The 17,856-nt window shown below is 39.9% G+C and overlaps 1 protein-coding gene across 1 annotated transcript in view; it reads right to left on the bottom strand.

The window, feature by feature from the left end:
• C2CD5 (C2 calcium dependent domain containing 5) overlaps positions 1 to 17,856 on the bottom strand; it is an 86,094-nt gene that overhangs the window by 35,654 nt on the left and 32,584 nt on the right. Inside the window, exons 10-11 of the mRNA XM_029285913.1 lie at positions 15,211 to 15,319; positions 251 to 365 (exon numbers count right to left, since the gene is read on the bottom strand). Of these exons, the coding sequence (XP_029141746.1) occupies positions 251 to 365; positions 15,211 to 15,319 (224 nt within the window). The remainder of the gene's footprint in view (positions 1 to 250; positions 366 to 15,210; positions 15,320 to 17,856) is intronic.

The raw sequence follows: 17,856 nt of genomic DNA on the forward strand, positions 1-17,856 counted from the left end.
AACCACACTCTCAACAACCTTCGCCGCAAAGCGAAGGTTGGAGACCGGGCGATAGTTAGCCAACTCATCTGGGTCCAGGGAAGGCTTCTTGAGGAGGGGCCTCACCACGGCCTCCTTTAAGGCCGCCGGGAAGACACCCTCCTGCAAAGAAGCGTTGACAATTCCCTGGAACCAGGCTCGTGTCCCCTCCCGAGCTGCCTTGCAGAGATAAAGTGGTTAAATTGTCAGAGAAACTGAGCCAGCGAGTTACCAAATGCTAGTTGATTCACTGTAGCCCACTACAGCATGACAGCCCAATGCCTTTGCATGGGATTTGATTTCTTGACGAACTTCCGCCCACCAGGCATCCCGTGTTTCCGGGTCATCTGAAAGATACAGAGCACATCCCGTTTACTATTCAGCAGAGATGCAAAATATTCAGCTAAAGCAAAGACGTTAACGAAACACCGGTTAACTTGTTTAAGCTAGTACAAGACCTCAGCAACATCTCGTTTCTTCTTCCAGCCAATTAAGGCAACTGTGGCTACTTCGGTGGAATGGCGATTTCACAAAGTTAGTCCATTTCTCTTTAATTCTCAGAGAATACAAGAACTCAAGGATGTGATTTCTATACTTAACACGTTTTGCTCAAAACACCATTACAGGTAATCCTTGACTTGCAATCACAACTGAGCCCAAAATTTTCACTGCTAAGCGAGACACTCGTTAAGTGAGTTTTGCCCCATTTTGTGACTTTTCTTGCCACAGTTGTGAAGTGAATCACTGCAGTTGTGAAATTAGGGACACGATGGTCAAGTGAATCCAGCTTCCCCATTGATTTTGCTTGTCAGAAGGTTGTAAAAGTGATCACATGACCCCAGGACACTAAATAAGAGTCAGTTGCCATCTGAATTTTGTTCACATGACCGTGGGGAAGCTGCAACGGTTGTATGAAAAATGGTCCTAAGTCACTTTTTTCAATGCTGTTGTAACCCTGAACAGTCACTAAATGAATGGTTGTAGTCAAGGACTACCTGTATTAAGGTAAACCAGGGGTAGGCAACCATGGCTCTTTTATGACTCGTGGACTTCAACTCCCAGAATTCCTGAGCCATGCTCAGGAATTCTGGGAGTTGAAGTCCACGAGTCATAAAAGAGCCAAGGTTGCCTACCCTTGAGCTAAACCTTCCAAGCAACACACCAAAGGTATCTCTGACTATGAAAAAAAAATGACAGCATCTCCAACATTTGCAGTCAGCAAATCTTAATATTAAAGACCTACTGGTCACAACATGTGTCCCTTGGATCACCTTTTTAAAAAAAGCACCTTGAGGAGATTAGATTGTAAGAGAAATTAGCTTAAGAGTTTGGATGTTCTGAATAACAATTTAACTTTGTCAAGATTAAAAAGCAGAGTGAAATTTAGAGATTTAAAAACAACTAAACCATATTGCCCACTTGATGGGAAAAAAAGTTTTAAAAACTCTCTGGGCAAACTAACATTCTTGCATGGGCCTAAATAATTAATTGTCCTTGTTTTTGTATTTTTAACTGATTTGACAAATACCAACACCACCCCCACCAAAAGACTTATGAGATATTCTGTTTATACTTTTAACCTCACGAGGGAAAAAAATACTGAGTTGTTAGGTTAATGCTGAATAGGCTCTACCGCTTATTCTTGGAAAATATCTTGTCAATTAAAATACATTTCATAGATACATTAAAATATATATTCAAAGTATTTTTAAAAACTAATAATGTTATAACAATAACTCAATTATAAGTTGCCACATTAAAGGCGAATCATGTTGAATTAGCTTCGTATTAGAATTTCAAACCTGACCTTTAACATTTTCAAAAACGTACATGGAAGCACTTTTTCAATATTTGCAAAAATATATCAAGTAGGGGGGTTTCAGAATAATTTTTGATTGTTTAAATATCCTATATATGAACTTGCAGTGATATTGGAGGAAACTGATTGTAATTTCCTGAGATTATGGAGATCTACACGACCCAAACCTGTTTTTAAATTATTAAGAAAAATCAGTAGTTTAATAGAGGACTTCCTAGCCTAGAAAAAATAATTTATGCAGCCAAACCTAAATTGCACGATGAAATATGATTTAGATGGGACTTGGGTGTTTCTCTTCTCAAAACACATTTCTAAAGAGATCACCAGATTGCACAAAATTCCTAAATGAAAATTCATTGTTTCACTCACTCCACAATTACATCATACGCCCAAATTTATTTTAACCGTCTTGAGAGTAATCTTTTTTTTTCTTTTAGAAGAATATTTTTGAAATACAAAGCAGTACTTTAGATCTTATAAGAGACTGGTATTTGAGGGCATATATTTGTGTGTCAAGTCAGAATATACTTAAATGTACTCAGTGTTAATGTGAAAGGTTTTTTAGAGATTTTAGAAAATGACATGTAGTTTTAACCTACTTCAGATTATTAAAACTATGTCAATTTTATAAAGGACACATCTGACAGAACAAGATAAAAGGTTTTTATAGTGCATTTGCTTAATGCTTCAAAGCAAAGTGAGGCAGGTAACCGACCTGACTCATAATTTTTCTCTCTCCAGGTTTAACAACCTGTAACTGATAATTTTAGTTGATAAAATATGGTTTTGATCAATTTTTATCTAACAAACTCCCTGTTATCTTTTGCAATATGATTGTCTTTACTGTTTTAATATTTTTATGATCATTATCATCAGAACTGGATATTTTAATATTAGTTTCTGAATTAGGTATATACTCAATCATAAATGATTATACTTAGTGTAATTAGTGTAATTACATCATAATAGATAAGTGAAATTTGATCCCTGGAATTGCTTATATCCTAAACTGAGGGAATATGCTGTTTACTCAGCAGTGAATCAGATTTTTGGAAGGTTTGATGTTTTGATTTCTTCAGCATTATTTCAACAAATTCACATGTGCATTAACTGAAAATTATGGCATATCAATTTACAACTCAATCAGCTTACATTTAAATTACAATAGTTTACTACAACACCCAGAAGCCCGTATTTTAATGTTTCTTCACTGAATTTGTTTGATTTTGAAATCTGTAAATGATAAAGAATTGGTAGGAATGGCTAGTTACTTAATTTTTGAATGCAAGGCTTATATGTGTAATTGTATTACTGCACACAAACCTCTCTGGACGCAGATGATTAGGCGTCTCACTACCAGCTTATACAAGGAAATATAAGAAACTAAATATAACTTACATAATATCTTACCACAGAAAACTGAATTAGAGTTAACATGTTTCCATTAAAAATAGTGAGAAAATGGTGAAAACTGACAAGATCTTGACAAACCATGTGAAGTATATATTATGTGTATATAGGTGTATATAGGTGTTTATAGGTGTGTGTGTACACACACACACACTTTTATCTATAGCTGTAGCTATCTTTGTATCTGTAACTATTTCTTTTTGCAAACTCTCTCTTGCTTTGTCTCTATATGGCACATATTTAGTTTCTAAAAGTATTGTCTAAAGTTTTAAACAGAGATGTGTGAATAAATGTTCAGAGCTATTAGAGTATACGCAAAAAAATAAATCAAGTGTTCAAAAGAATATTTTAGAGAATTCCCAATCAAAGAATTCCCTTTAATAAGAAGCAATGTGGTAAAATCACTGAACAAGAGGTCTTCTACTCCTGTGATTTTACAGTGATAATTCCTTATGAATTCCATTCAAATGTGAATCTTTTCATGTGTTATTTCACAAAAATATTAGTAGCTAACACTGAATTCTGAAAAGTTACTGTAAGACCCAACGGCTGAAAGCCACAAACCTGACAACCTAAGGACAGTATGGTTTTGTGTTTATACCAAGTGGCATGCAGGGCTCCCCAAACCTTGAATGTTATATTCAAGATCCAGTTAAATCATTAAATTGAAAAGTTGAAAGACCCAGGTGGATTTGGGAAAACGAGTCAGCTTCACTCTGTGCTGAAAATGACACGTAAAGAGGGCAACATCTGAAAATAAAATACCTTTGAGATTTAAATATACTCCCTTGGAAATGAACTTTCTTCTGCATGTTGTAAACTTTAATGGACTTTAGCTCCACCCTCCCCCTGCTAATTAATGGGGGGGAATCATCTATATAAATAAAAATGTAAATGTTCGTTTGTTCAAAATCTTAAATCTCCGAAAGTTCTTCACCGATTGCTTTGAAATTTTGACACAACGTTGCATTCGAATACGCGCATGTTTTTATATACCTACTATTATATAGATGTCACACCTGTGACAGGTAAAAACAAGTTTTTAAAAAAACAGCACCATCTGTTGGACGTAAAAGCAACACACGCTACATATTACAAACGTGCGCTTTCTCTTTTCTTTCTTTTCCATTTAACCAGACTGAGCCACAGCAACACGTGGCCGGGTACAGCTAGTGTATAGATATATATATATAGAATGCAATGCATATTTACACACGATAGACACAAACTTACCTTTGCGTGTCTAAAGATAAATAATGACTTAATTAAAAACCAAGACACCACAACATGGCAGGCGTCGTTCATACCAAACACAGGAATGCGATGCAATGTAAAGCATTCTCTTTGGTTTTCGGACACAAGTGATTGGCAAGCAGCTTTTTCTTCCTTTGGGGTTTCGTTACATGAGCCACACAGATTCACAGGGCAACACTATCGGAGCATTTGCACATCGAAGTGAAGCTATGCAATTTACACAGACAGTCCAGAAATTGAGTGGGGGGGGGAAGAGGAGCAGGATGGCATGTGTCCAGCACAGTTCCACAAGGGCATCGTCAACCTGTTGTGTTCCAGGCTACAGCGGAAGCTTAAAGAAGAGCTTGCAAAGCAGAGTCAGCAGACGGAGAGCCAGAAACAGTGGATCGTTTGGCGCATGCTTGGGTCAATGACGGCACAGACTTTAAAAATATGGCAGCTCACTGAAATGGTTACAGAAAGGAATGGCCCTGAAGTCTAGGTGAAAGCAGAAGGCAAGCAAACATGGCACCCACTCACAAGCTTTTCTAGCAAAAAATCTAGTTCACTGAGGAAACCTAGTAGGGGTTGGAGAAGATTTATTAAAATTGTCTGCAAATGAAAGTGGTTGGTTTTTGTTTTTTTTTTATCGGAGGGTCAATTGGTGTTTTTAATCTTACTGCTTGTCTTTAGAAGCTATGGGTGCTCCCTCACTGGAGGCTTTTAAAAGGAGACTGGACAGCCATTTTGTCTGAAATGGTATAGGGCGGGGGTAGGCAACTTTGGCTCTTTTATGACTCGTGGACTTCAACTCCCAGAATTCCTGAGCCAGCCATGTTGAGGGGAAAAGGGAGAGGTTTCCAAGCTGAGCCATGCTGGCTCAGGAATTCTGGGAGTTGAAGTCCACGAGTCATAAAAGAGCCAAGGTTGCCTACCCCTGGCCTAGACTTAGTGTTTCTCATCCTTGGCCACTTGACGATGGGAGGACTTCAACTCCCAGAATTCCTGAGCCAGCATGGGGGAACTATGGCCTCTTCATGACTCCTGGACTTCAACTCCCAGAATTCCTGAGCCAGCATGGCTAAGCATGGAAACCTCTCCCTTTCCCCTCAGCGTGGCTGGCTCAGGAATTCTGGGAGTTGAAGTCCACGAGTCATAAAAGAGCCAAGGTTGCCTACCCCGGCCCTATACCATTTCAGACAAATGGCTGCCCAGTCTCTTCTTAAAAACTCTTATACCAAAGTAAGCCAAAGCAGGGCGTCCTTGTATTTCTTTCTCACACATTCCTGTTTTCCTAGATCAGGGGTAGGCAACTTTGGCTCTTTTATGACTCATGGACTTCAACTCCCAGAATTCCTGAGCCAGCCATGCTGAGGGAAAAGGGAGAGGTTTCCAAGCTGAGCCATGCTGGCTCAGGAATTCTGGGAGTTGAAGTCCACGAGTCATAAAAGAGCCAAGGTAGCCTACCCCTGGTATAGGGTCTCCTGTTCGAGCAGGGGGTTGGACTAGAAGACCTCCCAGGTCCCTTCCAACTCTCTTCTTCTTCTGAATTTCAAGCACAACTTTTGCAAGTTTATTTCAAGAACGCATCCATTTCTCTCCTGTTTTTAGTATGGCACGTTATCTCCCTGGCCCTTAGGGATGAATTTTTACTGGGATGATGTAAAATAACGGTGTTCGGAACTGTGTTTAATTAAAGACACTAAAAGGGGGAGATCCACATCTATGCACCCCCCCCCTAAAAATAAATGTGTGAAAAAAGAAAAACACATGAATACAAAACTGTAAGATACGTGTTGTAAAAAAAAATCGCCATTGTGACTTAAATTTATTGTGGCATAATAGGAAGTGGAGCAGCGAAGAAGAGAAATTCTTATTTTGGGGGACAGAGGCTAAAGAGCAAGCCAGATCTAAACTCAGCTTAGTTCGGACTTTGCACTGAATGAATGCAGTGACCAATCGAAACACAGCGTTGGGTTCGAAGCTGAAGTCAATTGTTGCGTTATCTAATTTTAAAATCTTTCTATTTCTCTGTCTATATCTACAGTATATCTATCTCTCTATCTATACCTCTCTCTCTCTCTCTCTCTCTCTCTCTCTCTCTCTCTCTCTCTCTCTCTCTCTATCTATCTATCTATCTATCTATCTATCTATCTATCTATCTCTATATATCTATATCTATCTATCTATCTATCTATCTATCTATCTATCTATCTATCTATCTATCTATCTATCTATCTATCTATCTATCTATCTCTGTATCTATCTGTATCTGTATCTGTATCTGTATCTGTATCTGTATCTGTATCTGTATCTGTATCTGTATCTATATCTATCTATCTATCTATCTATCTATCTATCTATCTATCTATCTATCTATCTATCTATCTATCTATCTATCTATCTATCTATCTATCTATCTATCTATCTATCTCCTTGAGACGCTGCCTCAAGGTCATCCAGCTGGAAGAAGGAAGGAGATGCATACCAGAACACGCTTGAACTGACAGTTATGAAAACATCTTGCCTGAACCTGATTGGTTACATGGGGTGGGGCGATGAGAAACAGCTAAGGGAGGAAAAAGTTGAACTAAGGGATTATGATGCCCAATTCTCAGTTCTGGCTTTGCATGACTGCAATACACTTGACTTCTAATAAAACTAACATAGAGCAATTATAATGAGCATTCATCACGATTCTATTATTAGAAGTTACTGTAGCGTGTTGAATGCCATTAAGCAGTTGAGTATCTGTTTTAATTAGGTTGTTGATAACTCCCAACATTAGGTCAGAGAAGCTAAAAAGTGACACATTTTTTCTTGGTAAAACTACAGTAATTAATCTTTTGAATAAATTATAAATGTTATAAAAAGGGAAATGTTCACATTCAATTGTTAGAAGTGTTTCACTGATATGGACATTTTACTTTCACAAGGATTAGCAAGGAGCATAAGAAAGGGTGAAGAAGCAGGATAGAAAGATTACTGAAACTTCCGAACTTATTTCAGTGATGAAATTATTAATCAAATCATTAATCAATGATTTAGTCTTAATTTAAATAAAACAAAATCAGTGTTATCCTGTTGAGAAGTAATTGTAAAAACTGAGAGAAGACTCACGTGAATACTACCAATAGCCAAGAAAAGAAACAGATCATTGAACAAATCAATTCAGAATTCTCACTCAGGGCACAAGTGACCAGGCTTAAACCATCATATCTTCCTGAGAATTAGGGAGGGAAAGAGAAAAAAGAAAATAACCAGCAGCAAGGTAGATGGATTCAATTATTGTGGCAACGGATACCCTGCTGAAAAACCAGCAGGGCCAGACTGGAGAAGACTTAGGTCTACTCTAAGTCACTAAGAGTTGCCACTTACAGTATTTGATGGCACGTAGTCAATCAATACATAATTATACTAAAAGCAAGCAAAGGTCTAATGATGTGTATAGCATTAGCAATCCTTAAAAATAACCATAACAACTGTAAACAATTAACCAGTGGAATGGCTTGCCTCCAGAAGTTGTGGGTGCTCCATCACTGGAGGTTTTTAAGAAGAGAGTGGACAGTCATTTGTCTGAAATGTTGTAGGGTCTCCTGCTTGAGCAGGGGGTTGGACTAGAAGACCTACAACAGTGATGGCGAACCTTTTAGAGACTGAGTGCCCAAAAACTGGCTCCGCCCCCGCTCCACTCCCCTGCCCCGCCCCGTCTGCCCACAGGACCACTCACCCCCTCCAGCCCAGCAGCGCTATGGTGGCCACACCCTCTGCCCGCGCCCTGCAGCATCAACTGCATGATGGGGTGTGAGGGCAGAGTCTTGTCTACGCTGCCTGGTTGCCATGTCCTTGGCTGTGCTGCTCTGTGTGGGCCATGCTCGAGGGCGGCTCTCCTTCAGGGGGGCTACTGGAGAGGAGGCAAGGCTGGGGCAACGGCACGTGTGCCCACAGAGAGGGCTCCGAGTGTCGCCTCTGGCACCCGTGCCATAGGTTCGCCACCACTGACCTACAAGGTCTCTTCCAACTCTGTTATTGTTAAATTGCTTCCCCTAGCCTTTATCATCAAGAATTCGTTTGGTGTAGAGATTAAGCCATAAGGGTGGAAACCTATGAGTTCTAGTCCTGCCTTAGGCACAAAACCAGCTGACCTTGGGCCAGTGAGCCTCTCTCAACCCTAGGAAGAAGGCAAAGGCAAACCACATGCATCCATACAGACAACCCTTGTCACCCTCAAGGTATTGCTCTTCAACTCCTAGACTTCCATTTGACGCCTATGCTAGGGTATTATCTAAGTCCACACAACTAGAATTTATCTGGTTATCCAGTTGTGTGGACCTAAGCGAATGAAACGTAAGCTTCACCAGAGAACATTTGCTCTCTTTCGTTAAAAAGATATCCAGCCACTGTCTTCCAACTGCTACTCAGAAAATCCTATACAGGTAGTCCTTGACGTATGGCCAAAATTGAGCCCAAAATTTCTGTTGCTAAGCGAGACAGTTGTTAGGTGAATTTCGCACCGTTTTACGAGCTTTCTTGCCACAGTTGTTAAGTGAATCACTGCAGTTGTTAAGTTAACAACCCAGTTGTTAAGTGAATCTGACTTCCGTTATTGACTATGCATGTCAGAAGGTCACAAAGGGAGATCCTATGACTGCAACCGTCATAAATATGAACCACTTGCCAAGCATCCAAATTTTAATCACTTGATCATGGAGATACTGCCAGGGTTGTGAGAAATGGTCATTTTTCAGTGCCATTGTCACTTTGAACAGTCACTAAAATGAATGGCTGTAAGTCAAGGACTACCTGTAATTGTTGCTGAACCTAGAGAATCAGAAATAAAGAATTTAAACAATTTATCAAAAGTGTAATATTCCAATACGACATGCCAAACTCTTATGGCACTAGGCATGCGACTGGTTGCAAGCCCAACCTAAAGCAGCTGTTCCATATAATCATTATTCCACGGAAACAGAGATATTACATGGTTAGAGAACCTGTAGCCTTCCAATAGGTCCAGAACAATGGCCAGTGAACACGTAAAAATCCATAAGAGTTATGTTTCAATAACATCCGAGAGACTATAGAGTCTCCATTTCTGAGGAACAGGAACCAAATGTGTTCACATAACTATTGTAATAGAACTTCTGCAGTTAGCCAGAACACAAATAACCATAGATTTTCCAATTCAACATAGGCCATCATTTTTTTTTAACAATACTCCTTTGTAGACCACATAATACAAATAGGTCAGTTTGGTTCTCAACCTTTTTAATGCCGCGACCCCCAACCGGTCGTAAGTCGAGGACTAAACCGGTCGTAAGTCAAGGACTACCCAACCGGTCGTAAGTCGAGGACTTTCCCTGCCTGGGAGCACCGCGCATGCGTGGTTCCGCCCCCTGCACCGGCCGAGGCGTAGCTGGCAAGCGACAGAGACGGAGCAGGCCGACCACCAGCTGGCCCAGCCCAAGGGAGGTAAGGCACCCGCCGGAAAAGGGGAAAAAAAATGGCAGACAGCCTTGCTTGGCGACCCCCGTGAAATGGTCGATCGATCCCAAATGGGGTCGCGACCCATAGGTTGAGAACCGCTGATCTATACAAAATCAATCAACTGAGCTAAATGAAAGAACACATATACTGGAAATGGCAATGCTCAAAACAAATGAAGAAATATTTCCCTCTCTAACCAACATTGATTAATATTCCGGAGGCGCCATTTTTGAACCAGGGAACTTCAGAGACAAATGAAAACAGAGTCAAATAAGTTTTGTCTTTGACAACAACGTTATCAATTATGCTGTTGACTCACATATAAGACTTGTGCTACTTCTACTTCTTTGCCTGTTTGTTTCCTTGAATTAAAGTACTGTACAGTGGGGGAAAGGGTGGAATTTAAATGCAATGGCTAAGTAAATATTTGTACCAACGTAACATTATAAATATATCTCATGCTTTTTCACTGACTGAAATTGGGTACAACTAAAAAAGAGATTCCAGAATAGGGTTTCCTTTTCAAACTTCTTACAGTGAAGCACATGAATACAAACTCACTGTAACATAATTAACATAAGCAAGCTGAATATTCATTTGTAGAAAAAATATACTACAACTCATTCTGATCAGCTTTTTTTTTTCCAACTTAAAAAAATAACTCTCCATCTAAGGTCCCAGACAGGAGTATGTCATTCATTTTGCATAGTCAGGTCCTCAGCACTATTTAAATTATTTGATCTTGAATGAAAGAATAAGTAAGACACAAGTTTTTCATTTCTTTAATCCAGTAACCCAATATCCAATACACCAGGGGTGTCAAACTGCCGGCCCACGGGCCAGATGTGTCATGGCAAAACTGCGCCCACCCCATTGCCGGCAATGGAAAAAAAGTCACGATACATCATGTGACGTTGTGAGTTTGACATCCCTGCAATACACAGACCAAATCATACATAATCATGCACGTGGTTTCCAGCCCTACTTCAATAGTGTAGCTTGATAATGTGGCTTTAGCCACATTATGTTATGGGCTAGCCATTAAGTTAGCCATTATTATGTTATGGGACGATTTAAAAATTAAATGACCCATATTAAAACTGTAAATATATCTAAAATCCACAACTAACCTAAACAGTATGAAAGTCTTATTCAACAACAACATATTTTGCTTCTAATACAGATAAAATCTTCAAATGAAATTTCTCTGTAACTAAGACCCACACAGAAAATCCTGCTTCTAGTCCAGAAAAAGCTAAATTTCAAGTGGAAAGATTTTGGAGCATGATTTAAATTATACTGATATACAGGGATAATGAGGGATATACAGTCTAGCAACAAACTTAATGGGATTTAATTTCACAGTATCACCTACCATATTTATCGTAAAAGCTATCTTAAATTTTCACAATTAAAAAAAGTGATGAAATTTGAAACATTTAGCTGGGCCATGAGGTAAGGTATTTCTAAAAAAGACTTCACTGAGCTGCCATAATTTTTGTCAGTGTATGTAGTACTGAATGACTAATAAAATACCTGAATTGCAACTATTCCAGTCTAGTAGTTTGTATGATCTTGTGTTACCCATAATTCCGACAAAGGCTGAGTTCAAAACAGCAAATAAGTAGATCAGTTATGGCAGCAGAATATAGTGAAAGAAAGAAAAAGAAGACACACAAACACACACAGTCACACACACCCCCAACAAGAACACAACTGAGAATGTTGTCCAAAGGAACTGGAAAGACACAGACAGCAGAGTTAATAAGAGAATGAAAACAGAGAAAGACAGAAGGAATATACTGCGTTAACCTAAGGGTAGGCGTGAAGTAAAACAAATAAATAAAATAATTAATACCACCTTTTGAAAGTTTGGGTTACGTTTCTCAGTGCATAGCTAGCAATTTATGCATTTTAAAGTCTATCCTATTTGTGCTAGAAAGGCTCAAACAGTTTTTTTTCTCCCTTTTAAAGCAGAAGACTTGGCATATATATATATGCAGGTCTTGGCGTATTCGGGTCTTTTCCAGTGTAAGATTGAGAGTATCTTGGCGACGTTTCGACGAGGTCCCACTCGTCATCTTCAGGCTGGGGTCTTCGGCTTCGTGCTTGTGCGAGTGTATATATACACATACACACTAACTAGTGTATATATACACATACACACTAACATTTTATCAGCATAACCTTTAATCATGTTTCATGGTACTATCTTACTAGTCATTCCTAAATAAATAAATAAGGAGCTTTGTAGAAAAATCTAAAAAAATATATTCTTACAGAGCTGACTACATATTGGGTGGTTGACTTGTGTCTACAAGCACAAAAGTAGGCATGCTGACCCACAAATTTCATGCCAAGGCCAAAAGCAACCAGGGCCATATGCCCATCACTGCCACCTTCAAAGTAACATTATTTTGACAATAGGGTATAAATAGAAGAAAAACAATGGCTAGACCTCTACCAGACAGAGCCCATCTTGTCTTATCTGGCAATTATCCATTCTGGGCAAGAACAGAGAGGCATTAGGAAGGGAGAAAGTTTCTTTGGGAAACTGAAGATAAGAAATGTCGTTGGCTGAAGGAGAGTCTTAATTTTTGGTATTTTCACCTGAGGGGTGGGAGAAAGCAGAAAATGGGGAGAATTAAAAATCGACCTATCTTTTTTTTTTAAAAAAAAAAAAACACAATTAAAATGGGTAGGCCAAAGTCTCTTTTTGATTCTTATCAAAACAGAGATTTATCAGGTAGGACAAAAACATTTTACCAAGAAAGGGGAATATTTGTAGCTCAGGGTCCTTGGTGCTCTCTGAGCTTGGTTGTTTTCTTGCAGACGTTTCATTACCCCAAATAGGTAACATCATAAAACCGTTTTTTCCCTTCCACCCCACAAATGGAGCTTGGCAAAATTTTAAGCAGTAACTATATTGACCTTGGCTGCTATAGTTTGTAAAAAAAAAAGCATTCAGCACAGCAATGGCCACAAAGATTAATAAGGAGAGGAATAATAGAAAAAAAATGTTAGCTTAGCTTATTGTCCCAGAGCGAATCTGTTCTGGCAAACATGGTCGCTGCAGTCAAGATGTTGATATTAGCTATGCAAGACAGAGGTTCCTCTGCTAAAAATCATTCTTCTGACATTTTATTAAAAAAATTCATTGCATTCAATGTAATCTTCCACTAAAGCAGACAAGGTAATTACAGAAGCATTCAATTCAGATGATCAAAGATATCCTAAGGCAGAGGTCCCCAACCTTTTGGGCACCAGGGACCAGTTACGTGGAGAGAGGTTTTACCGTGGACTGAAGGGGGTGTGGTTTTGTGTGCTGCCTACATCCTGTGGGGCTTTCCTTGCTTGTGCGGACCGGTCGCTGGCATGCCGTGGCCCGGTACTGGTCCACGGACCGGGGGTTGAGGACAAGGACAATACACAACCTGCGGGTAAATTTGCTGGCTGTTTTTGTTCCTAATGGAGACTTCCATTCACATCAGTATCTGCTCCAAAATAAGTTGGGAAGGGACCGGAGGGAATTATAGGAAAAGACTAGACAAGACTACAAGCTGGAATCAGCCTTCAGGGAATCATCTGGATAACTTGGCACATTCTTAAGAAAATTTTCTCAAAACTTCTTGGGAGAAAAAAATGTGTCTCCTATCAAAACATTTATTTGTTCAGCCGTACCACAACAAAAAGACACGCAATTCCAATGAACTTCCATCCTAGTCAATTATCACAATTTATTTTTATTGGCAAGAAGGACCCTGTTATATGAATAGAATTATTAATTAGTTATTCATTTATTTAGAAATCTGGCCATCTAATTAAAAAGACTGGATAGGCAGGGGAAGGGCAAGAATCTAACCCAGTCTCTTATAGACCCTGGACCAGTTAACTACAGAATAAAAACCTATAAGTAGAACATTGTTTGGGGGGGCTTTATGCTCATAATAAAGTTTGCAGTATTCACATTTACTGCTTCTAGTTATTGCTCAAAGATATAATCCATTTGGACTAGCTCGTTCTGATCAAAGACTGAAGATCTTTAATTTTTTTTAAAATTTCATCAGTGTGTCTACCATTTAGGCTGCTCTAATTGGCTAAAAGTTCAAACAAAATAAGCAAAGCTGGATGGGGGCTTTAATGCTATCTATCTAAGGAAAAATGTCCCTGTGCCAGAGTCATGTTGTTGCTTGAGCTCCTGGATGGCTGGGGAATTCTGGGAGTTGAAGTCCATAAGTCTTGAAATTGCCATGTTTGGAGAGCCCAGCTTAAATCCATGCTAGGCCAAGCACGTAGAATGTTTTTTTCAAGGGGACAAATCTAAACAATCATTTTCTAGTAGTTCCTGCACTAATTGTATAATTCCCAGACTAATCCTGAGTCATTAAGACTCCACCAAGACCAATGCACATTCTGTTCCATGGGAAAAGGTACTAGACTGGAAAACATGGTTATAATCAGAATGAAAATGAAAAGACCAGCCTTACAAGGAAGAAGATCTTTGTCTGAAATGCATTCTCTAGTCTTAGTAGAACAGATTGGGCACCAGGAATCAACCATCTTTAGCAAACCTAAAGGCAATTGGACTTTCTTGGTTTTTTTCCTTGGGAAAAAAAAATAAGCTTCTCTTAGATGAGAAGCGAAATATTTTTAAGGGGGGAAAAAACCCAAGAAAGTCCAGTTGCCTTTTGGAAAAGCACCTTTGGGACAACCATGACCTGGATGATTGAGAATCTCCACTGACATCTTTAACCAAGTTTTCTATAATAATTTCCTCACCAGTTGGAGGAAGCCATTTCCTATTTCCAAAATGTAATTCTGATTGAGTTAAAACGGATCTTTTGAAGACACTTTATGTAATTTTAAGAACCTTATCTAAATCATCATCATTCGTGTCAGTTGGCGTTCTTCAGCGTCAAAACTTATAGATTTAAAAAAAGAGATAGTACAGAAGGCTTAATAAGTTTGCACTTATTTATTCAAAGTCTTACTCGGCATTTAAATTTCAGATTCGGGAAACAAAATGAGAGCAATTATTTCTAGAGTGTGAGTTATATAGCTCAATGGCACAAAAAAAACCCCACAACACATTACAAGGAAGCTGTCTTGAAATATTTGCTAAACACCCTGTATGCTTAACCATTAAACATTTTCCAAATTCTTACCTCCAGCAGATGATAAAACATAAACACAACGAAACAAGGTCAGAACGAAATGTAAACAGATTTAGGCTTATAACATACCTGGATTGTGGATACGATCCAAGAGCTTCACAGAGCGGGCGCTGACGACCCCACCCACGTGGAGAAGGAAGCCCGGAGGAAACGTCGTCAAAGTGAAAAAAGGAAATTCCTGTGCCAATCAGAAGAACAAAACAGCCGTTGACCTCATGAACTGGTCCGATGGCTCACCAACTCAACATGCATGGATTTCATGAAATACAAATGAAAGAAAACAACTGGGACAAGGCTGCCTTCAAATATATACCAGGAGCAGGCAACCTCTTCAAGTCAAACAGACACAGGTAAGAGTTTTGGGAAAGTCACACGGACTCTTTTGCAGGATTGCTGCGTGGACACTAATGCTCACTCCCCAAAGGTAAACTGAATTTCCCCCTAGGATGCATTCTACCACTTGGAGATGTTCACATCATCCAACAAAACACTGGATTGTAGCCACACACACAGACACACACACCATTTTACTTTCTAAAAATGTCTTTGGGGAGTTCCATGTGCAAGTGATGCCGATGCTAAACACTGACATTGTAGCATGTTGCTCTTCAAAAAAAAAAAAAAATGAAATTGTGTAGATAGAAAAGGAGGTGCCGTGTGTACACTGGTGTCCAGGATCATGATGTTGCCTCTCCCTGGTTTACATTATGCATTAAGCAAGCAAAATGTATGCCATCCAGTTTGCTTGGGGCAGCAGATATCTCAAAAGCCAATAAAATGCTACTTTCCCCCCCCAGGTAATCCGGCTGCTAGACAAAACTGTTAACCGTACACTGTGACACCACAGAAAGCTGGAGTCAGATTTTTATGGCGAGTGCCTTAAAAGGGGAACACATTTTAAAGAGCTCTACACTGTGGCATCCCACCTGTTTCTATTTTGAAATTTTATGTACTAATCTCATTTACTGCTTCTTCCCCGTATTACAAGTTATAACGCTGTGTACACTTACTTGGGAGAAAATTGCTGTAACGATTTATTTTTAAATAAGGATTCATACAACATGGCTGTTGAAATCTAATGCTTCAATTCTAGTCTTCAACTCTAAAGGACCCCGGAAGAAACAGATTATCTAGACTAGGGGTCCCCAACCCCCGGTCCGTGGACCAGCACCGGGCCGCAGCATGCCAGAAACCAGTCCGTACAAACAAGTGAAGCCCCATCTACAGGATGCAGGCGAAACCACGCCTCTTCCGGTCCACGGAAAAATGCTTCCCCATGCAACCGGTCCCTGGTGCTCAAAAGGTTGGGGGCCACTGATCTAGGCCAATTTCTGTTGGATTTCAGGCCAATATGCAGTTATGGAGACCACACTGGTCTTGCTAAACTGCAGTGGAGCCAGGATAGGGTGGTACAATCATCTTAGTGCTCCTTGATCTCTTGGCAGCTTTCGGTATCACCAACTACTACATCCTCTTAGGTAGCTTCAGGGATTGGAAGTGGTTGGCACTACTCTGTGTTGGCTCTGTGTCTAGTTTCAATCCTGACACGTCTACATTTATAATCTGTTACTTGTGGAGTGTCCCAGGATTCAACTCTCTCTCCCTTTTTCACATTCACATGAATCCACTAGGTGAGATCATCCATCAGTTTGGAGTCAAATATCATCAGTATGCTAATGATCCCCAATTATATCTCTTGGCCCTGGGCTGATTAAGAGATGCTGTTGAAGATCAGATCCAATTTGCAGGTCTAGCTCAATCTGTCAACACTGTGACAAACCAAACTGAAGCCATTTTCATTTTGTCTTTGTTGCCACATATTAGTTTAGAGGTTTTAGCTGAAGGAAGATGGGAGGGGGGAGATGTAGTTTTCAGTTAGCCAAAACAATTCAGATGTGTGAGAACCAAGGTCATTGCTGATAACATTTTGGCCCGTTGGAGAGCTGGGAGGAGAGCCTGTGTTTTGTAACAATTGCTGAATGTGATTGATGACAGCTAATTGGGGTGGGAATTGCAACTTGTAACTTTGTAACCAGAGGGAGGGGATTTTAGTCTTGGGTTCACCTTTGTACTTGCCGATATCTTGTTTCCTAAAATAAAATGTTCTTTAAGGAAGAAATCCTTGCCTTGAAGTTCTTTTAAATGGTTTCATCTCCCCTCCCCCTTTTCTGTGATATTCCATCTTTATTCTTTAATTGGGTGCACGTTGACATGAGGGTCTTTTTGAATACACAGCTCCTGCTTGAAGCCTTTGTACGGGTACATCAAGGTATGGCAGTGGTGCCTGTTCCTGGACTAGGAGGTCCTTTGAACAATCACACGTGCATTGGTCACCTCTCGGTTGGACTATTATAATGCATGCTACTTGGAGCTGTCCTGGAACACCGCTCAGAAAATACAACTGGTCCACAGCTGCATAGGCAGTTATGGGTATGTTGTGGAACATATATATGTCCCCTCTTCAGGGTGACTCGCTCCCTCCTCCAGTTGGGGGGGGGAGGATCCCTTGGGGGGGAGGGCCGAGGATTTTGCACAATATCTTGTTGACAAAGTCGCTCGGATCCGAGAAGGTCTTGACTCTGACTGGGTGGCCCCGGGGGAGGAGTCAGGAGTAAGTCTTGAGACGGTTATATGGGAGGAGTTTGACTCTGTGGCTCCTGAGGATGTGGACAGGATTCTCGGGAGGCTGAATGCAACCACATGTTTACTGGATCC

Source organism: Protobothrops mucrosquamatus, unplaced genomic scaffold (genome assembly GCF_001527695.2).
Source record: "Protobothrops mucrosquamatus isolate PMUCROS unplaced genomic scaffold, P.Mucros_1.0 scaffold2486, whole genome shotgun sequence".
Lineage (NCBI taxonomy): Eukaryota > Metazoa > Chordata > Lepidosauria > Squamata > Viperidae > Protobothrops > Protobothrops mucrosquamatus.